The sequence below is a fragment of the Balaenoptera borealis genome, assembly GCF_965194805.1.
Source record: "Balaenoptera borealis genome assembly, chromosome: 1".
NCBI classification, from domain to species: Eukaryota; Metazoa; Chordata; class Mammalia; order Artiodactyla; family Balaenopteridae; genus Balaenoptera; species Balaenoptera borealis.
In genome coordinates this window covers 98,902,267-98,918,502 of record NC_138860.1, presented here as the reverse complement: position 1 = coordinate 98,918,502, position 16,236 = coordinate 98,902,267, and the positions used below count along the sequence as shown (strand labels likewise).

At 35.7% G+C, this 16,236-nt stretch overlaps 1 protein-coding gene across 3 annotated transcripts in view; it reads right to left on the bottom strand.

Moving 5' to 3' along the window:
- The window catches only part of WDR47 (WD repeat domain 47), a 65,236-nt gene that overhangs the window by 5,192 nt on the left and 43,808 nt on the right, over window positions 1-16,236 (bottom strand). For 2 of the 3 annotated variants that reach the window (XM_082383451.1, XM_082383450.1), the window contains exons 8-13: window positions 13,440-13,618; window positions 9,508-9,768; window positions 6,623-6,698; window positions 4,626-4,783; window positions 1,037-1,206; window positions 304-474 (exon numbers count right to left, since the gene is read on the bottom strand). In XM_082383451.1, coding sequence (XP_082239577.1) covers window positions 304-474; window positions 1,037-1,206; window positions 4,626-4,783; window positions 6,623-6,698; window positions 9,508-9,768; window positions 13,440-13,618 — 1,015 coding nt within the window. The remainder of the gene's footprint in view (window positions 1-303; window positions 475-1,036; window positions 1,207-4,625; window positions 4,784-6,622; window positions 6,699-9,507; window positions 9,769-13,439; window positions 13,619-16,236) is intronic. The other variant, XM_082383452.1, reaches the window with a different exon arrangement.

Below are 16,236 nucleotides of genomic sequence, written 5' to 3'. Positions count from 1 at the left end.
GCAAGTCATTTTGCCTTTTTCAAGTTTTGCCTTTTCCACGTATAAGATGGAGATAGAACTTCTGGCCTTATAAGATTGTTGTGAGGATTAAATTAAGGAATTATGTGTCTAAGTAAAGGAAAATGTGAGCTATCATTACTGTGTTGTTATCCAAAGTTCACAATTTAGATTTTTGAAATAAAAATTTCCTGTCCTGAAGAAATCCCTTTTGATGCAATATACCCCCATTAATGAAAATGCGTAGGGGGGAAAAGCATGGGATGAACAAAAAGAAGAGTAGCATCTGAGACTGATATCACATACCGGTATGCCCACTCAGAGCATGGAGGCCCTGTCCTCTTTGACAATCGGTTGTATAAATGTTACAATCCCCTGCTCCAGCACTTATCAAAATAGCTCCACCACTTTCTGGGCCTTCCATAAATGCCAAGTCTCTGATTGTCCCATCATGCATACTAAATTCCAGATCCGGTCCTGAAACAGCAATAAGAATTTTAAAAAAAGACGCTGCTCAACTTACTGTGATAATTTGAGATTGCTAAACTGCCTCCAAACTGACCAAGAGTAGTAGAACGGTAGAATGGTATGGTTTATATTTTCATTTTGGAATTGATATAATAATCAATTTCATTTTACTGAGTAAAAAACTTCAAGAAATCAAAATACCGACTAGGTTATCATCATCACTAAAACAGAGCTATATGTAGAGTTACCTTCTTGGCTTTTATCCCAAAGAAAATGAAAGAAAAAACAGATACTCTCTGGAAAATATTCACTAATACAATTCTGGAAGTTATTTAAAAGTTATTTTTCTGATGACAAAAATTTTCTGAGGATTAGACACCACCTGGCCACCTTGTAAGAACTGGTTAAAAAAGGATAATGCCTCATGAACGCAAGCAATTAGAATGTAAAAAAATTCTTAATGGTATATTCTTAGATTTTACTAAAAATAATACAGAGCTATATCAGAGACACACATGGGGAAACATAAAGAACACACTGGCAAGCTACTGCTTACATACTCGGCCCCTACCTGTTGCATTACAAGTCTCTGCATTGAAGGGCAGCACTTTGACGTATTTGTCATTTGATCCTGTCGCTAATAACTGTCCACAAGGACTCCAGGCCACACAGTAAATGGATCCTTTGTGATGTTTATTCCTTTTAAAACGTACCACTGGCTGCTTAGGGATGTCATGTGCACTAGAAAGAAAAATCGCAAAAAGATATTTCAATTTCTTGCTTACTAAGGTTAATGAATGTGAAGTGAATGTGAAGTTCTGCATTATGGTTGTTCTTGAGGGAGGGAGCAAAAAAAGTATCAGACAATATGTTAACAATTTTCAAACTCTTAGATGAAATAAATTTAAAGCATATTTAAAATCCAAAAGTAAAATTATTAACCATTATTATACTAATCTTAAGTCTTATTTCAGACCACATAGGGAAGAGGATATTTTCTAAGTCTTCATTTCACATATTTTCATATATCTTTCAATTCCCAAAAGAATTTTAAAAAGAGCTAATGATGCTTCTAATTCAAAAAGTTCAATAAACATTTATTAAACATATAATATGAGCAATTGCCTGGGGCTAGGGGAAGGCAAAGGATAGAGAAAAGGACAGAGAAAAAATAAAAGCGGCAAGAGCTCTGTCCTGAGTTTAATATCTGGCAGGGGGAGATGTTTCATGACTACCCACATACAGTAAAGCAAGTATAAATATTATAGTCCAATACAAGGTACTAGGTCTTAAAGGACAGGGAGAATTATTACAGAAAAAGATGAAGGCAGGAAAACTGCTTCAGTGAAGATAAAATATAGTGGGGAGACCAGCCCAGCATGCAGCATGGGAAAAAGTCTGTGGGACTGGTGGGGAGAAGCCTGGGGCATTCCAAAGACTGAGTGGGACAGACATGATGGGTGAGGAGCAGCAAGCACAGCTGGGGAAGGTCCTAAATGCCATGCTCCTCGATAGCTTGGCCTTTATTGGGAGTATAACATTGGTTTAGTGGAGTAGTAGCATCTTATCTGTACTTTAAAACATAGACTAATATTAAGATACTATAGGTATAATGATAACATCAAGTCTATGTAAGAAAATGTACATGTTTTTGGAAATTCATCCTAAAGGGTGAAATGACATATCCAGGATTTACCTTAAAATACTTTAGTAAACAAAAAGGATGAAGAAATATGACAAAAATCTTGACAAATGCATTTCAGTGTACTAATCTCTACTTCTGGGTATGCTTAAAATTTTCATAATTAAGAAATTTTTAAAAAATAAGAATATTGATAAATCTTCAACACTTACAAGGTACTTAATAGTGATAGAGAAAATAAATCAGATCAAGATTCTCTTTTCAGCTGGACAACCAGTTCATTGCCAGGGCCAACCAATTCTTTCTTTAAATGGATTTTACCTCCATCCATTTTCCACTGCCATCACACCAGCCATTGACAACAGCCTCCTACCTTTCTCCTAGCATCCAATCTTATTGCCATCTGACCCAGAGTTTACATCACAATACTGTTCTGCTGAAAACTTTCAGCAGCTTCCCACTGCACTCACCATAAAATCCAAAATGTATACAAAACTGCATAATATAGTTCACATCTATCTCTGTAGCCTCATCACACTACAGCTCACAATACTCCAGCCGATCCGAACTTGTTTTGGTTCCTTAAAAAGCCAAGCTCTTTCTCACTTCATGTTCCCTCTAATTACTATCTTCTCCCTTCTCTTCACATGGCTAGGTTCTACTCACCCTCAGATCTCAGCTTTAACACCTCTTCTTCAAAGAGGTCCTACCCTGACTCCCCAGTTCCCTCATCTCCCGTTTTACTATGTTACAGCACCTTGTACTTTCTCTTCATAGCACCTACCACAATGTATAATTACATTTATTAGTGTGCCTATCTCCATAATATCCATCTTCTCCACTAAAACAGAAGTTCCATAGGTCAATGAACATGTTTGTTTTACTCACAACTATCCCCAAAGCCTAGCACATAGAAGGAGCTCAAAATATATTTGTTAAATAGATGAATTTATTTTCATAAAAATCAGTTTCTTCAAGGGAGTCTATGAAACATCTGTGCCAGCATGAGAAATACAAAAGAGGAAAGTCAATTTAAGATCAGATTAACCTTAAATATACAAAGTCTTTGGCTCTGCCTACATAACTGTTGCTCTTTTCCACACCCTGATCTGGAATTCTGCCTATTCTCTCTCATATAATCCTACTTAACTAACACAATGAGCACCAATAAATTATATTACTATCATCTAACATGATCCCTATTCCCCTTCCCAACCTTTAAATGCTACTGCAGTCCAAAAGCCTAAATTTCTAGTTTCAGATACAGAGATATACCAAAAAATGCAAATAAATAATCTCACCCCTCTGTTCTCTGGGGTTATAATAAAAAAGCCTAAGGGTTGTAAAAAGTTTCCAAAACGTATTATGACATGTACTGCTTTTTATTTTTAAATTTTTAAAGATGTGTAGCTTGTTTTGTTTGAGTGTTTTTGTCTACTGGTATGAAAACTATTCCATTTGTGGCCATTTCTCTAACCACAAAATCTACCAAATAGTTCTTGACCTTTATAATGCCTATTTATTTTGATAGTAAAAGCCTTGACAAATAAATTGACAAAAAGAGTTCAAATTTGGTTTTCTGTGAGATTATATCTAAAGTATATGCTTTCTCAGTAACTTTAAAGAATTAGTTGTACACCTAATACATAAGGTCATGTGCCTGGTTTTTTGCGACATATGCCTTTAGAGATATATCTCTTATTTTCAAATCCCATAATCTGTTAAAACAAGAGACTAAAATCATAATTAGGTTGACTGAATGAAAATTGAATCTTTCTAGGTCAAAATGGTCAAATATCAGCAATTTCATATAGTTCAACCTAATACTTCTTTGTAGTGTAAGACATTTTATATTTTCTCCAAGTCTACAACCAGCAATACTTTGTCTTTATGTAATTAAGCTAGAATAGAAGGATCTTGCAGATTTTTTTAAAAATTAACAAAAACCATGAAAATAAAGAAAACTAGACTACTGAGTGAACAATGGCCTAATGAAAAACATTTTATGAAAAACAACTTATAAAGTTAATGGATGGGGGACTTCCCTGGTGGCGCAGTGGTTGAGAGTCTGCCTGCTAATGCAGGGGACACGGGTTCGAGCCCTGGTTTGGGAAGATCCCACACGCCGCGGAGCAACTAGGCCCGTGAGCCACAACTACTGAGCCTGCGCGTCTGGAGCCTGTGCTCCGCAACAAGAGAGGCCGTGATAGTGAGAGGCCCGCGCATCGCAATGAAGAGTGGCCCCACTCGCCGCAAATAGAGAAAGCCCTCGCACAGAAACAAAGACCCAACACAGCTAAAAATAAATTAATTAATTAATTTTTTAAAAAAAGTTAATGGATGATTCTTATGTATATTTCCTAAGTATTGAAAACAAAAATGTAAAAGCTTAATAAAAGGAAAAGAAATAAAAATTAAACACTACTGAATGGCAATTCTTAAAAAAGGGACCATATAGCTAAATTAAAAACTAAAGTAAGAATGGCACAATAATGTGCCAATAATCATCTATCCTTACCTTGGATCAATTACTTCTGGATAGGCACATACTCTCAGAGTTTTTGAATTTGAACCGACAGCATACAGACCACCACCTGGATGAAAAGCCACTGCTCTAACAGCTTGTGTGTCTTCTAGGGTATTAATACAAACAAACTGCTTTTTTGATTTGTCATCCTATGGAAAGAATGAATATGAAAGTCATTCTATAAAAACATGAATTTGAAAGAATTTGTCCTTATCTCATTTTAAATTCATCTGAACTGTATTATTCACTTCATCACTTTAATGTTCATTATCTACAATCATACATTCTTTTGAATGGCAAATCCAAATTAAGCCCAATTTTTCTATTTTTGCTACTCATTGCTAATCTAAGCTCACACAGATCACAGACATTCAAGTTTTTCTTCGCTTACTATGACAAAATATAAGAATATGCATTCCCATATTAAGTTCTCTTTAACTGTCAAGGAAAAAAATAGTCCACATGCATAGTTCTTACAAAAACAGAAAACTGTTCATGTTTCTAAAGGTAGGAAATATAAAACACTATTATTTAATCATTTTAGGGTTAAAAAAAAAAAAGTTTGCCATTATTTCCAGCAATGACTACTTTAATATTTCAAACTCAAATTGTAAAATACCCTTTTAAAACTGTAAAAATGATTTTAATCAGAACATTTAATTTCAGCCTCATTTCTATTTTAAACTGTCAACCTGTCTGTCCACAGCCCTCTTCTGAGGAAGGCAAGTTGAAACAGCTCTGTATCAAAGCTTTGGTGACTGCTATTATTGGTATCATTTGAAACCACCCTGCTACCCTGACCAGGACTGGACCCTGGACCTGGAACAGAGCCCTCCAGGCTGGGTGTGGTGCACAGACCCAACCAAATTCTGTCTTTGCGTATGCACCTGACATTCATACGTTCCAAAGGCAAATCACTTCAGCTCTGGTTGTATGCTGAGAGCTCTAGAATCCATAGTGATTATATCAATGAAGAGACTATGCATCTCCCTACCCAAACTTTAATGTATTCAGCAATACATCCTCATGGGGGAGTAGGAGTTAAACCTAATATATTACACTCTGTTTGTCTTACGTAACTGAATTGAATTCTTGTATTATTCATATCAATTTGACTAGAAATACTACATTTTCCATTAATCCATATACAAGAAAGGTGACTATTTACCAAATGAATAGCATGGGTAGATAAGAGAAAAATGGAGGGGAATGACTAATTGATTAAATGGCCGATAGCACATTAATAATAATTACTAAGGGTTGCTTTACAGCAGAAGTGGCAGAGCCAAAATTAACTTTACCTGCTCTTCTCCAGTGTATTTAAATTTTTTTTTAATTTGTTGCCATTGAAAAAATAGATTTCACATAAAAATCTAACTTTCTAGCTTTTCTTGAAAATCAAAAGAACTAGAAACACTAGGCCAGCATATTTCTTTGTGCAAGGGACAAATATTCCTATGTACTTATCACAAAAAAAGTCAACTTTATTCACTTATGTTACCTGTTTGGCCCCATAAGCATCTGAAATAATTATTGTTTATGGGGTAAAAATTTGAACTAGAGAAAATAAGATAGAGTGAAGGTGTACACTGGTTAGGGAAGGATATCTGGTTCCAAAGCAAAAAACAAATGCATTGATGAGAAGTCCAAAGGAGTGAAGATATAATAATACCTTAACTAATTAACCACAGGGTTCAGAGAGTAGTGACACAGCCCTAGCTCATGCGCCAAGATCACCACTGGACAATTAATATGAATACTCTCAAAATGTGATTTGCCAGGCAACCCCTTCACTTCACTCAGTGAAAGCTCAACTACCCTGAGGTAACTACCAGCATTAACAATAATGACTATTCCTAGTCATAGTCATTATATTATCACTATAATAATGAACAAAGAACTATTGTTCTTTCTTTAAATTGAGAATTCCTTGACAAAATTTGCAAGTAAATATAAAAATAATGAACCTTCCTTCCCCTAAGTATTACCTCTTCCCCTCTTGATCTTGACAGATTCCCTGCAGAATCTCCAAGAGGTGGCTTAATGACCGAATGTTCTGATGAGCTGTGTGAATAGAAATTCAAGTACAGTTTACTCTGAATATCAAAACAGAAACTAATTTATCCTTTCAATCTCTAATATTTATTTTTTTGGCAAATGACACCCACTGACTCCAGTCATAGTTACTCTCTGGAGCCATTTGTTAAGAGGCTCTGGACTCCATAACACAAAGCATAGTTAGTTGTAAGGAAGGAATGAGAAGTCATTCTAGAAAAGAGATTAAGTCAAAGTTCACAAATTTTATAGTCAGATGCCAACTACCTTTTCCCTGCTTAGTTCCAGAATCCTGGTTGCTATGCTTAAATCCTAACCCAGGCAGGAACCTGGATTGCTCTTTAGAAAAATTATCTGGCCCATGAGAAAAGACTAACAGAAACTGGACAGTTCAGGGTCCCACAATAAAACAATGTTTCCATTTAATCACTTTTTGGTGAGGCCAACAGGTAAACACATGCATCCATACATGTGGCCCTTCCTTCCAATCAGCTTTTTTAAAAAACGCCTCACTCCCAATAGTCAAATGCTTGAAGAAAGCCTCCTAAATAAAAACCAGAGACTAGGGTATTCCCTGGTGGTGCAGTGGTTAGGACTCCATGCTTCCACTGCGGGGGCCCAGGTTCCACCCCTGGTCGGGGAACTACGATCCTGCAAACCGTGAAACGCAGCCAAAAACAAAACAAAACAAAACAAAAAAAACGGAGACTAAAATAAACAAGAAAGGTATTTGGAAGAAGGAAGACAATTAAGGAAACAAAAGCTACAAAAATATAATTAAAATCCTAAGAAATATAAGGGGAAATAATGAATCCAGGAAACAAGAAAAATATCTATTAAAAAATATAAGGAAAATTAGAGAATAAGAAAGAGCTTAGAAAATAAAAATGATACCAGAAAAAATTAATCAATAGAAAATGGAGGCAAGAAAATTGCTACATAAATGTTTTCAATATTCTAGCACTTAAGTTTCCAGCTTAAAAGAGCCCACGAAATATCCAGCAAAATGAAGTAAAATAGACCTACTCTGATGTGTATCATCATGAAGTGTTAGAACATCAGGGAAGACAAAGTCCTAAAAAATCCCAGAGTGGAAAAAGCAGCAGTCCTCATACAAAGGATCATATCACAATGGCATCAGACTTTTCAATATGTACGTGAGCATGTAGCAATGACTCCGAAACTCTGAGGAATGATTTCCATTCTAGAATTCTATACTCAGCTATACTAACAAGTCAAATGTGAAATATTTAGACATGCAAGATCTCAGAAACTTCTACTCTGATGTACCTGTTTTCAGAAAACTACATGAGATCCTAAAACAGGGGATCCAATACAGGGAACAGGCAAAGGAAACTCCCAGGAGAATGGTGAAGGAAAGTCCCAGGACTCTCTAGGCCTGAATAAAATGACTTAGAAGCAATGAATATAAAGTGAACCAGGAGTGATCTTGGAGGGGTGTCTCCCAGGGGGAAAAAAAAAATGGAAAGAGAAAGTACCTAATATTTTTTACTGTAATGAGGAGTTTTATGATTTTACAGTTCTGTCACAGCATCTGCAGATAGTTTAGTACCAAGAAAACTAAGCATGTATACACATACACATGCACACCAAAAATGAGGCAATTACTCCCCCCATGAAAAACAAAAAAGTTTTGTGAAAGGAAATATATTCATATTATATGACTCAGTTGTAAATAACATTTACATGGCCATAGTAATGTTAACACGGAATACCGATTTAAACAAAAATTGATGTATATTAGAAGAAGGTGTAGACAAAATTAATGTGTTGTGGCTAAGGTATGGTAGCTAAATCTAATTGGCAGGGAATCAAGGGATAATAAAAACAGCAATAGAAGCAGATTATTCAGAAATGTGGAGATACATAGCAAAAGAAACAGCTAACTAGGTTGAAAATGGCAGCCTACTGGAAACAGAAGTCATGGACAAAGATGGGTAAGAGAGGGGATTCTGTTTTGTTTTAAGCCTTGAAGTGCTATTTGTCCTTTTAAACCATGTATGTATATTACTTTGATAAAAATAAAAACCAATTTTAAAATTTGAGTTCTAGTTTGGGGGGTACACAAAACAAGTGTTATAGGAACTGTAATAAAGAAGCAAATATTAGATAAACTTATATTCTTTAGTATAAAACTAGAGTTTTTGATACTAAATGTATAAAGCTAATTCCTGTAAACATCCAAATGCCAAAAGCAAGTTATGCATTTTAAAACAAACTACTCCCAAAGGTGTTTAATGTTATAATAGAGGAAGAAAATGCTCAACTATTCCCATTGCATAAATTAACACTTGTCTACTGATAACAAGATGAAAATTTTTCTCTGACTACTGAAAACATAAATATGCAAGAAGTCTCAACTGCTGTAACTACCAGAGCTGCCAATACTGTCTTGCTGCAATCATTCCACCATGTCAGAAAACATCTTCTTGTGCCCTGGATGTCTGTGAATTAAAAGATTATTTGTTGAAAGGTACCAATGGCAAGGGAAAAAACTGGGGAGGAATAAAGCCTAAAACTGTATGACCTCTGAGTAAGATGGCTTATAAAAAAAACAGAATTGCCTTGGTGGTGGTAAGAAAGCAAAAAGAAAAATAGGAGAATAAAGACTATTAAGAGACACAGAAGTTAGTATAAGAGAATATAGATAAATGAAGGCAGATCAGAAAAAACAATTTGGTAGGTAATAAACTGTAAAAACTTTCATTTGTAAGGCTCCAAAGAGAAGTTCAACTTTCCAAGTTTATTTATTAGTATGAAGTTAACATTTCCAGGTCTAACAAAGTAAAGCACTTACATTTGGTTTCCACAAGAAGGTGATTCCTCAAGAAAAGGTATGTGATTTATTGATCCAGGATTACTAGGAGTGCTTGTGTGAATATCTGGAGCATCATGTGTTAATCTCTGACTAGAGTCTTGGGATGGTGTAGAAAAACTAGTGATGGAAGAATTATTAGATCCATTGCCTTTGTTCCCATTACATTGCTGGTTGAGTGCTGGCACCTCATTACCAAGGCTATCCATTCCAATATTTAATTCACCTAGCTTTTGAATGGACCTATAAAATAAAACAACGTAATTATATTAAAATTAAAACTTAGTCATATTCCTAACATATAGAAAACTGAAAATTTGAGAGGGTAAATACATGCACATATAACATATAATATATGACAAGTTTAGTACTAAAAATTACCATCATCAGTTTAAGACATAACCAAGAAACTGAAAGAAGATCCAAATTTTCCTATAGTATACCACTGTAAAGGAGATAGGCATAATGGGTATCATTGATTTTTTTTTAAAGCACCTTTTACCATAAAAAACAGAAAAAAAAAATCTGTTTCTTCTCCAGTATAACTTTGGTTCAATTTTCAACATGAAAATTAATTTCCCAAAATAATAAAAATATCACCACTATCAAATTTCTCACCAACAAAAACAAAACAAGCCATTTTCATTTCATCTGTCTAGTAATGTCATATTAACTGAGAAATGGATGACTAGAACAGGTCATGATGGGACAAAGTCAAGTGGCATCCCTATTATCCGCACATTCACTCATTCATTCATTTATTCATTCTACAAAAACTATTTGCCAGGCTCTGATCTAGGCACTAGTGAGATAAAACAGGGAGCAAAACAAGGTGGCCTTGGGGTCTTTCCCTCACCGCAAGTCTCCCTACGTCAGGGTAGCCTGACTCCTTATGCTGGACTCAGGGCTCCAAAGGGCACAGAGGAAGCTGCCAGGCTCTCTTAAGATTTAGACCAGAACTGGCCCAGAATCACTTTCTCCAGCCTAGATTTAGTATGAGAGAGGACTACATAAGGGATGTAACTACCAAGGGGTATTGTGGCTCACTGTATTTTCTAATTTTTCTACATTAAACATTAGTGTTCGTGTGTGTGCTTGTGCATGCGTGCATGTGTATGTTTAGGGCTTAAAAAAGACTTTAAAAGAGCAGTTTAATATTATTAAAGGAGTTGGCAACCATTACTAAATATTTATCAGTTAAAATGTTTAACTAGACAGTACTTCTAATCTTCTATGAAACACTAATCCTGTGAAATGCTCCCCATAAAAAAAGAGCCTGAGGTCAAATAAATGTGGGAAATGCTAAGTATAAAGAATCTAAAATGCAAATATCATATTGATTCTCTCAAAGTGGGGAGGATGGGGAAGGGGCAGAATATGCCTATAATAAGTGCCAATTATTAGTAACAGAAACAAAATATCAAGAGGTATAAAGTAGTGATACACTACTGTTAATAATAATCCTATCATGCTTTAGTTGATTTTTTTCAGTAAGTTCTATTATAGAACATGACTCTTATTTCTCTGTCTCTTTCTATGCCTCTGGGAAGGAAGAAACAAAATTTAATTCTGGAAACTGTGCTCTGCTGCTAGAATGATTTGGAAGACTAAAACATTAAGGGGAAAAAAGTACATTTTAATTTCTAGATTCTATCTCTATTCAATTTGTCCTTGGTATTAGTCAGGTACTTTAATGTCCTGGTACAGGCTCAGATATATAAGGTCTAGAAAAAAAGGATTGAACTATTATTTTAAAGAGTTAGAAAACAGAATAGATAAGAAAAGGTTAAGACAACAACAGAGGGCTTCCCTGGTGGCACAGTGGTTAAGAATCTGCCTGCCAATGCAGGGGACACAGGTTCAAGCCCTGGTCCAGGAAGATCCCACATGCAGTGGAGCAACTAAGCCCGTGCACCACAACTACTGAGCCTGCGCTCTAGAGCCCGCGAGCCACAACTACTGAGTCCTGCCACAACTACTGAAGCTCACGTGCCTAGAGCCCATGCTCCACAACAAGAGAAGCCACCGCAAGGAGAAGCCCGTGCACCGGAACGAAGAGTAGCCCCCGCTCGCCACAACTAGAGAAAGCCCGGGCGTGGCAATGAAAACCCAATGCAGCCAAAAAAAAAAAAAAGACAGCAACAGAGAATTTATATGAAACTAATTTATGAAAACTTAGGATAAACACCCATTCATATTTATTTATAATAGACCTGGTTATCCTATGGATTTTTATAACATACTTACCTTTAGTACAATTTAAAATTCTAATCTCTAAAGAAATTGAGAACAGTTGTTAAATAATAAATATGCTCTAAACTGATCCTAAATTATAAGAAATAATTTGAATTCTATATATAATTGTCTTTAAAGGAAGAATAAACCATCTTGAATAGTTTAACTTTTTTTCTGAGAAAGGACATCCTTACTACTACCAGAATCACAGAACCTTGCCACTTCATGTTCTGACTTAATGCTAGGTATCTGCTTTCACTGAAAAGCAAAACAGTCAGGAAGTCAAACTGCAACCACGACTTTTACTGGTATGAAGACGACATCCAAGAACTATAAGTAGCAATTCATCAAATTACGATAATCCTCATAAGCCACTGACTTGATCAGAGGTGATAAGAAAACGACCCTTAAACTGAATGTTCAGAGGCCTACCTAGACTCTATAGATTACCACTATACAAGTTCCTTGTGTGAAGGTTTGAAGACAGGATCAGTTTCAGGCTCACTGACTTGCATAACACGCAGAGTGTCAAGCAGATTACTTCCAATATTACTGAACCAAGTAAAGACAGTCGCCACTGCATTGCCATATTATAATCATGATGATAGCCAACATTTATGGCATACCTCCTATATGCTAGAAATTATTCTAAGTAATTTTTTATGTATGTTAATTCAATCTTCCAACAACCCTTGCTCATTTAAATATACATATTCAGGCTTCCCTGGTGGCGCAGTGGTTAGGAATCCGCCTGCCAATGCAGGGGACACGGGTTCGAGCCCTGGTCCAGGAAGATCCCACATGCTATGGAGCAACTAAGCCCGTGCACCACAACTACTGAGCCTGTGCTCTAGAGCCCGCTAGCCACAACTACTGAGCCCATGTGCCACAACTACTGAAGCCAACGCTTCTAGAGCCCATGCTCCGCAACAAGAGAATCCACCACAATGAGAAGCCCGCGCACCGCAATGAAGAGTAGCCCCGGCTCGCCGCAATGAAGACCCAACGTGGCCAAAAATAAATAAATTAATTTTTATAAATAAATAATAAATAAACAAACATATTCTGGTTTACTGATTTCTAAAAAAAAAAAATGTTACCATATATTTACCTCCTATAGTTAAAAATAATATAAGTTCATACTGTCTTGGCAGAAATTACAAGAAAGAATCATTTTAATATACTGAATTCAATAGAATCTGAAAGTTTAAGCTCTCAAAATAACAATAAAAATAACAGGTAACACTTAATATAGTGCTTACTCTATGCCAGCTACTGTTTTAAGCACTTCACGTGGATTAACGCATTTAATCTTCATGGCAACCCTGTGAAATAGATGAGGAAACAAGCAAATAGAAGGTAGTAACATCCCCTAGGTCCTCAGCTACCCTGGGACAGGGCTGGATCCAGAAGTAGTCTACTTCCAGGCTGTGTGCTGAAACCACCACTCTCACTGCTCCCTTTGCTTAGATGTGAAAGGCCATTTAAAGGGAAGAAGGACAAAACTAGATGAGCCCTCAGAATGCTGTGACTGGAAGAGATTAAGTAACTCCACACTACTTGAAACACTTAAAAAGCCTTAAAATTTCAAACTATACATGGCAAGTAGCAGTTACTGCATGCTCTTAATAGCTTTTAAATAATTCCTTATATTTAAAAAAGTGACTAAAAAGACCAACCTATTGAGGAATTGTTCGGTAAGATTCTGCTGCTGATCAGGACCATCCTCCTGATTCACACCTCCTTCAAGCAGCATCTGTTGGTATATCTGTCGCTGTTGCTCCTTCTGTTCTAAATGCTGTTGATAGCGTAATCTTTGCCTATAATATTCTTGAAATTGTTCTGTTGAATCTCGAAGCTTAAAAATATTAGAAAAAATAATATATTTGAGCAGACTACAATTGAATATGTCACCACTCAACAGTAACTTCTGTAAGTGCTGAATAAAACATACAGATAGCTATAAATAACAATCAGAAAATACTTAATATATTGGCTCTTTGAAAAATAACATAGTATCCATGAGTCTTAACAGTCAAGTAGATCAGATCAGTTAATTTGCTGAATTCCACAGCAAGAAATTGACCAAAATGAATGGTCATCCTGGATCCCTAACACCAAATAAAAATACAAGTTACAGTTGTCACAAGGGAGACATAGAGAATACAAATGTAGATAAAGACAAACACAAATCTATCTATATTACTAGAAAAAAAAATACTTACTGAGGGACTACATTAATATTTAATAAGCACAATATTAATCTTATCCAACACACTTAATTTAAGCATGTAAGTGGCTTAATAGGTTACTCTGGAGGGAAGCTTATAAAATTTCCCTCAAAAACAATACTTTAATTCAAACAGCCTTTCACAAGAAAGTAGAATAAATGGGTGTTAAACTTAGCAGTCTCAACATTCCTTCCTCACTCTTCTAGAAGCCAACTTAAAGGACTTAGATATCATAGTGAATTCAAATATTGGCAAAGAAAGACTCCTGCCAAGCCGGAGTCAGGTCACATTACACAGGTCACGTGAATTGGAACAAATCAGTCATCTCTAAACTTGGCCAACACTGATAATAAGCTTATCTAAGAGTCTTGTACCGCTAACTAAAGCTAAAACTGTCTCCCTTTTCCAGAAAATAGTAGCAGTCCCCCTTTATTTCATAACATAGCAATAACTCTGAGACAAAATTATCTGTATGTCCTTTAAAAAAATTCTTTGTGGTAAAATAAATACAAATATTGTAATTTTAACCATTTTTCAGTGTACAATTCAGTGGCATTAGATTCATAGTGTTGTACAACCATCACTATTATCTATTTCCAAAAATTTTCATCACCCCAAACAGAAATTCCATAACCTTTAAGCAATAACTCCCCATTTCCCTCTCCCCCTAACCCCTGCTAACTTCTACTTTCTGTCTCTATAAATTTGCCTATCCTAGATATTTCATATAAATGGAATCATACAATATTTGTCCTTTTGTGTCTGGCTTATTTCACTTAACACGATGTTTTAAAGGTTCATCCAAGTTGTAGCATATTTCTTTTTATGGCTGAATAATATCCCATTGTATGGATATATCACTTTTGTTTATCCATTAATTTGTGGATGGACATGGGTTATTTCTACCTTTTGGCCACTATAAATAATGCTGCTATGAACATGGATGTACAGATATGTTTGAATCCTTGCTTTCAACGCCTTTGGGTATATACCTAGAAGTGCAATGACTGGGTCATACAGTAATTCTATATTTAGCTTTTTGAGGTACTATGAAACCACAGTGACAGCACCATTTTACATACCAACCAGCAACGTATGAGGGCTCAAATTTCTCTATTTCCTCATCAACACGTGTTATTTTCCATTGCTTTGATTTTAGCCATTTTAGTAGTTGTGAAGTTATATTTCATTGTGGTTTTGATTTACGTTTCCCTAATGACAAGTGATGTTAGGCATCTTCTTTATGTACTTTTTGCCCATTTATAGACATTTAGCCAATTTGCAGAAGTGTCTATTCAAGTCCTTTTTTACATTGGATTTTTTTGTTGTTGAGTTGTAGTAGTTCTTTACATATTCTAGATATTAAACTCTTGCCAGATAAATGATTTGCAAATATTTTTCCCATTCTGTAGGCTGTCCTTTCACTTTCTTGATAATGTCCTTTGATGCACAAAAGGTTTTTTTTTAAATATTTATTTATTTATTTTGGCTGCCCTGGGTCTTAGTTGTGGCATGTGGGATCTTTAATTGCAGCATGCGGGCTCTTAGTTGCAGCATGCAGACTTCTTAGTTGTGGCACATGTGTGGGACCTAGTTCCCCAACCAGGGATCGAACCCAGGCCCCTTGCATTGGGCGCATGGAGTCTTACCCACTGGACCACCAGGGAAATCCAAAAGTTTTTAATTTTGATGAAGTCCAATTTATCAATTTTTACATTTGTTGCTTAAGCTTTGGTATCATACATAAGAACGCATTACAAAATCTAAGGTTGTGAAGATTTATCCCTTTGTTTTCTTCTAAGAGTTTTATACTTTTAGGTCCTATACTTAAGTTGTTGATCTACTTTTAGTTAATTTTTATATATGGTGTGAGGTAGAGGTCCAACTTCATTCTTTTGCATGTGGAAATCCAGTTGATCTAGCATCATCTGTTGAAAAGACTATTTTTTCTCCCACTGAATGGACTTGGCACCCTTGCCAATAATCAGTTGGCCATAGATATACGGAATTATTTCTGGTCTCTCAATTTATTCCATTGGTCTATATACCTATCCTTATACAAGTACCACACAGTTTGGATTACTGTAGCTTTGTAGTAAGTTTTGAAATTATGAAGTGTGAGTCCTACAACTTTGTTCTTCTTTTTTCAAAATTGTTTTGGCTATTCAAGGTCCCTTGCAATTCCATATGAATTGAGTATTGGCTTTTCCATTACTGCAAAAGAGGCGGTGGAATTTTTATAGGA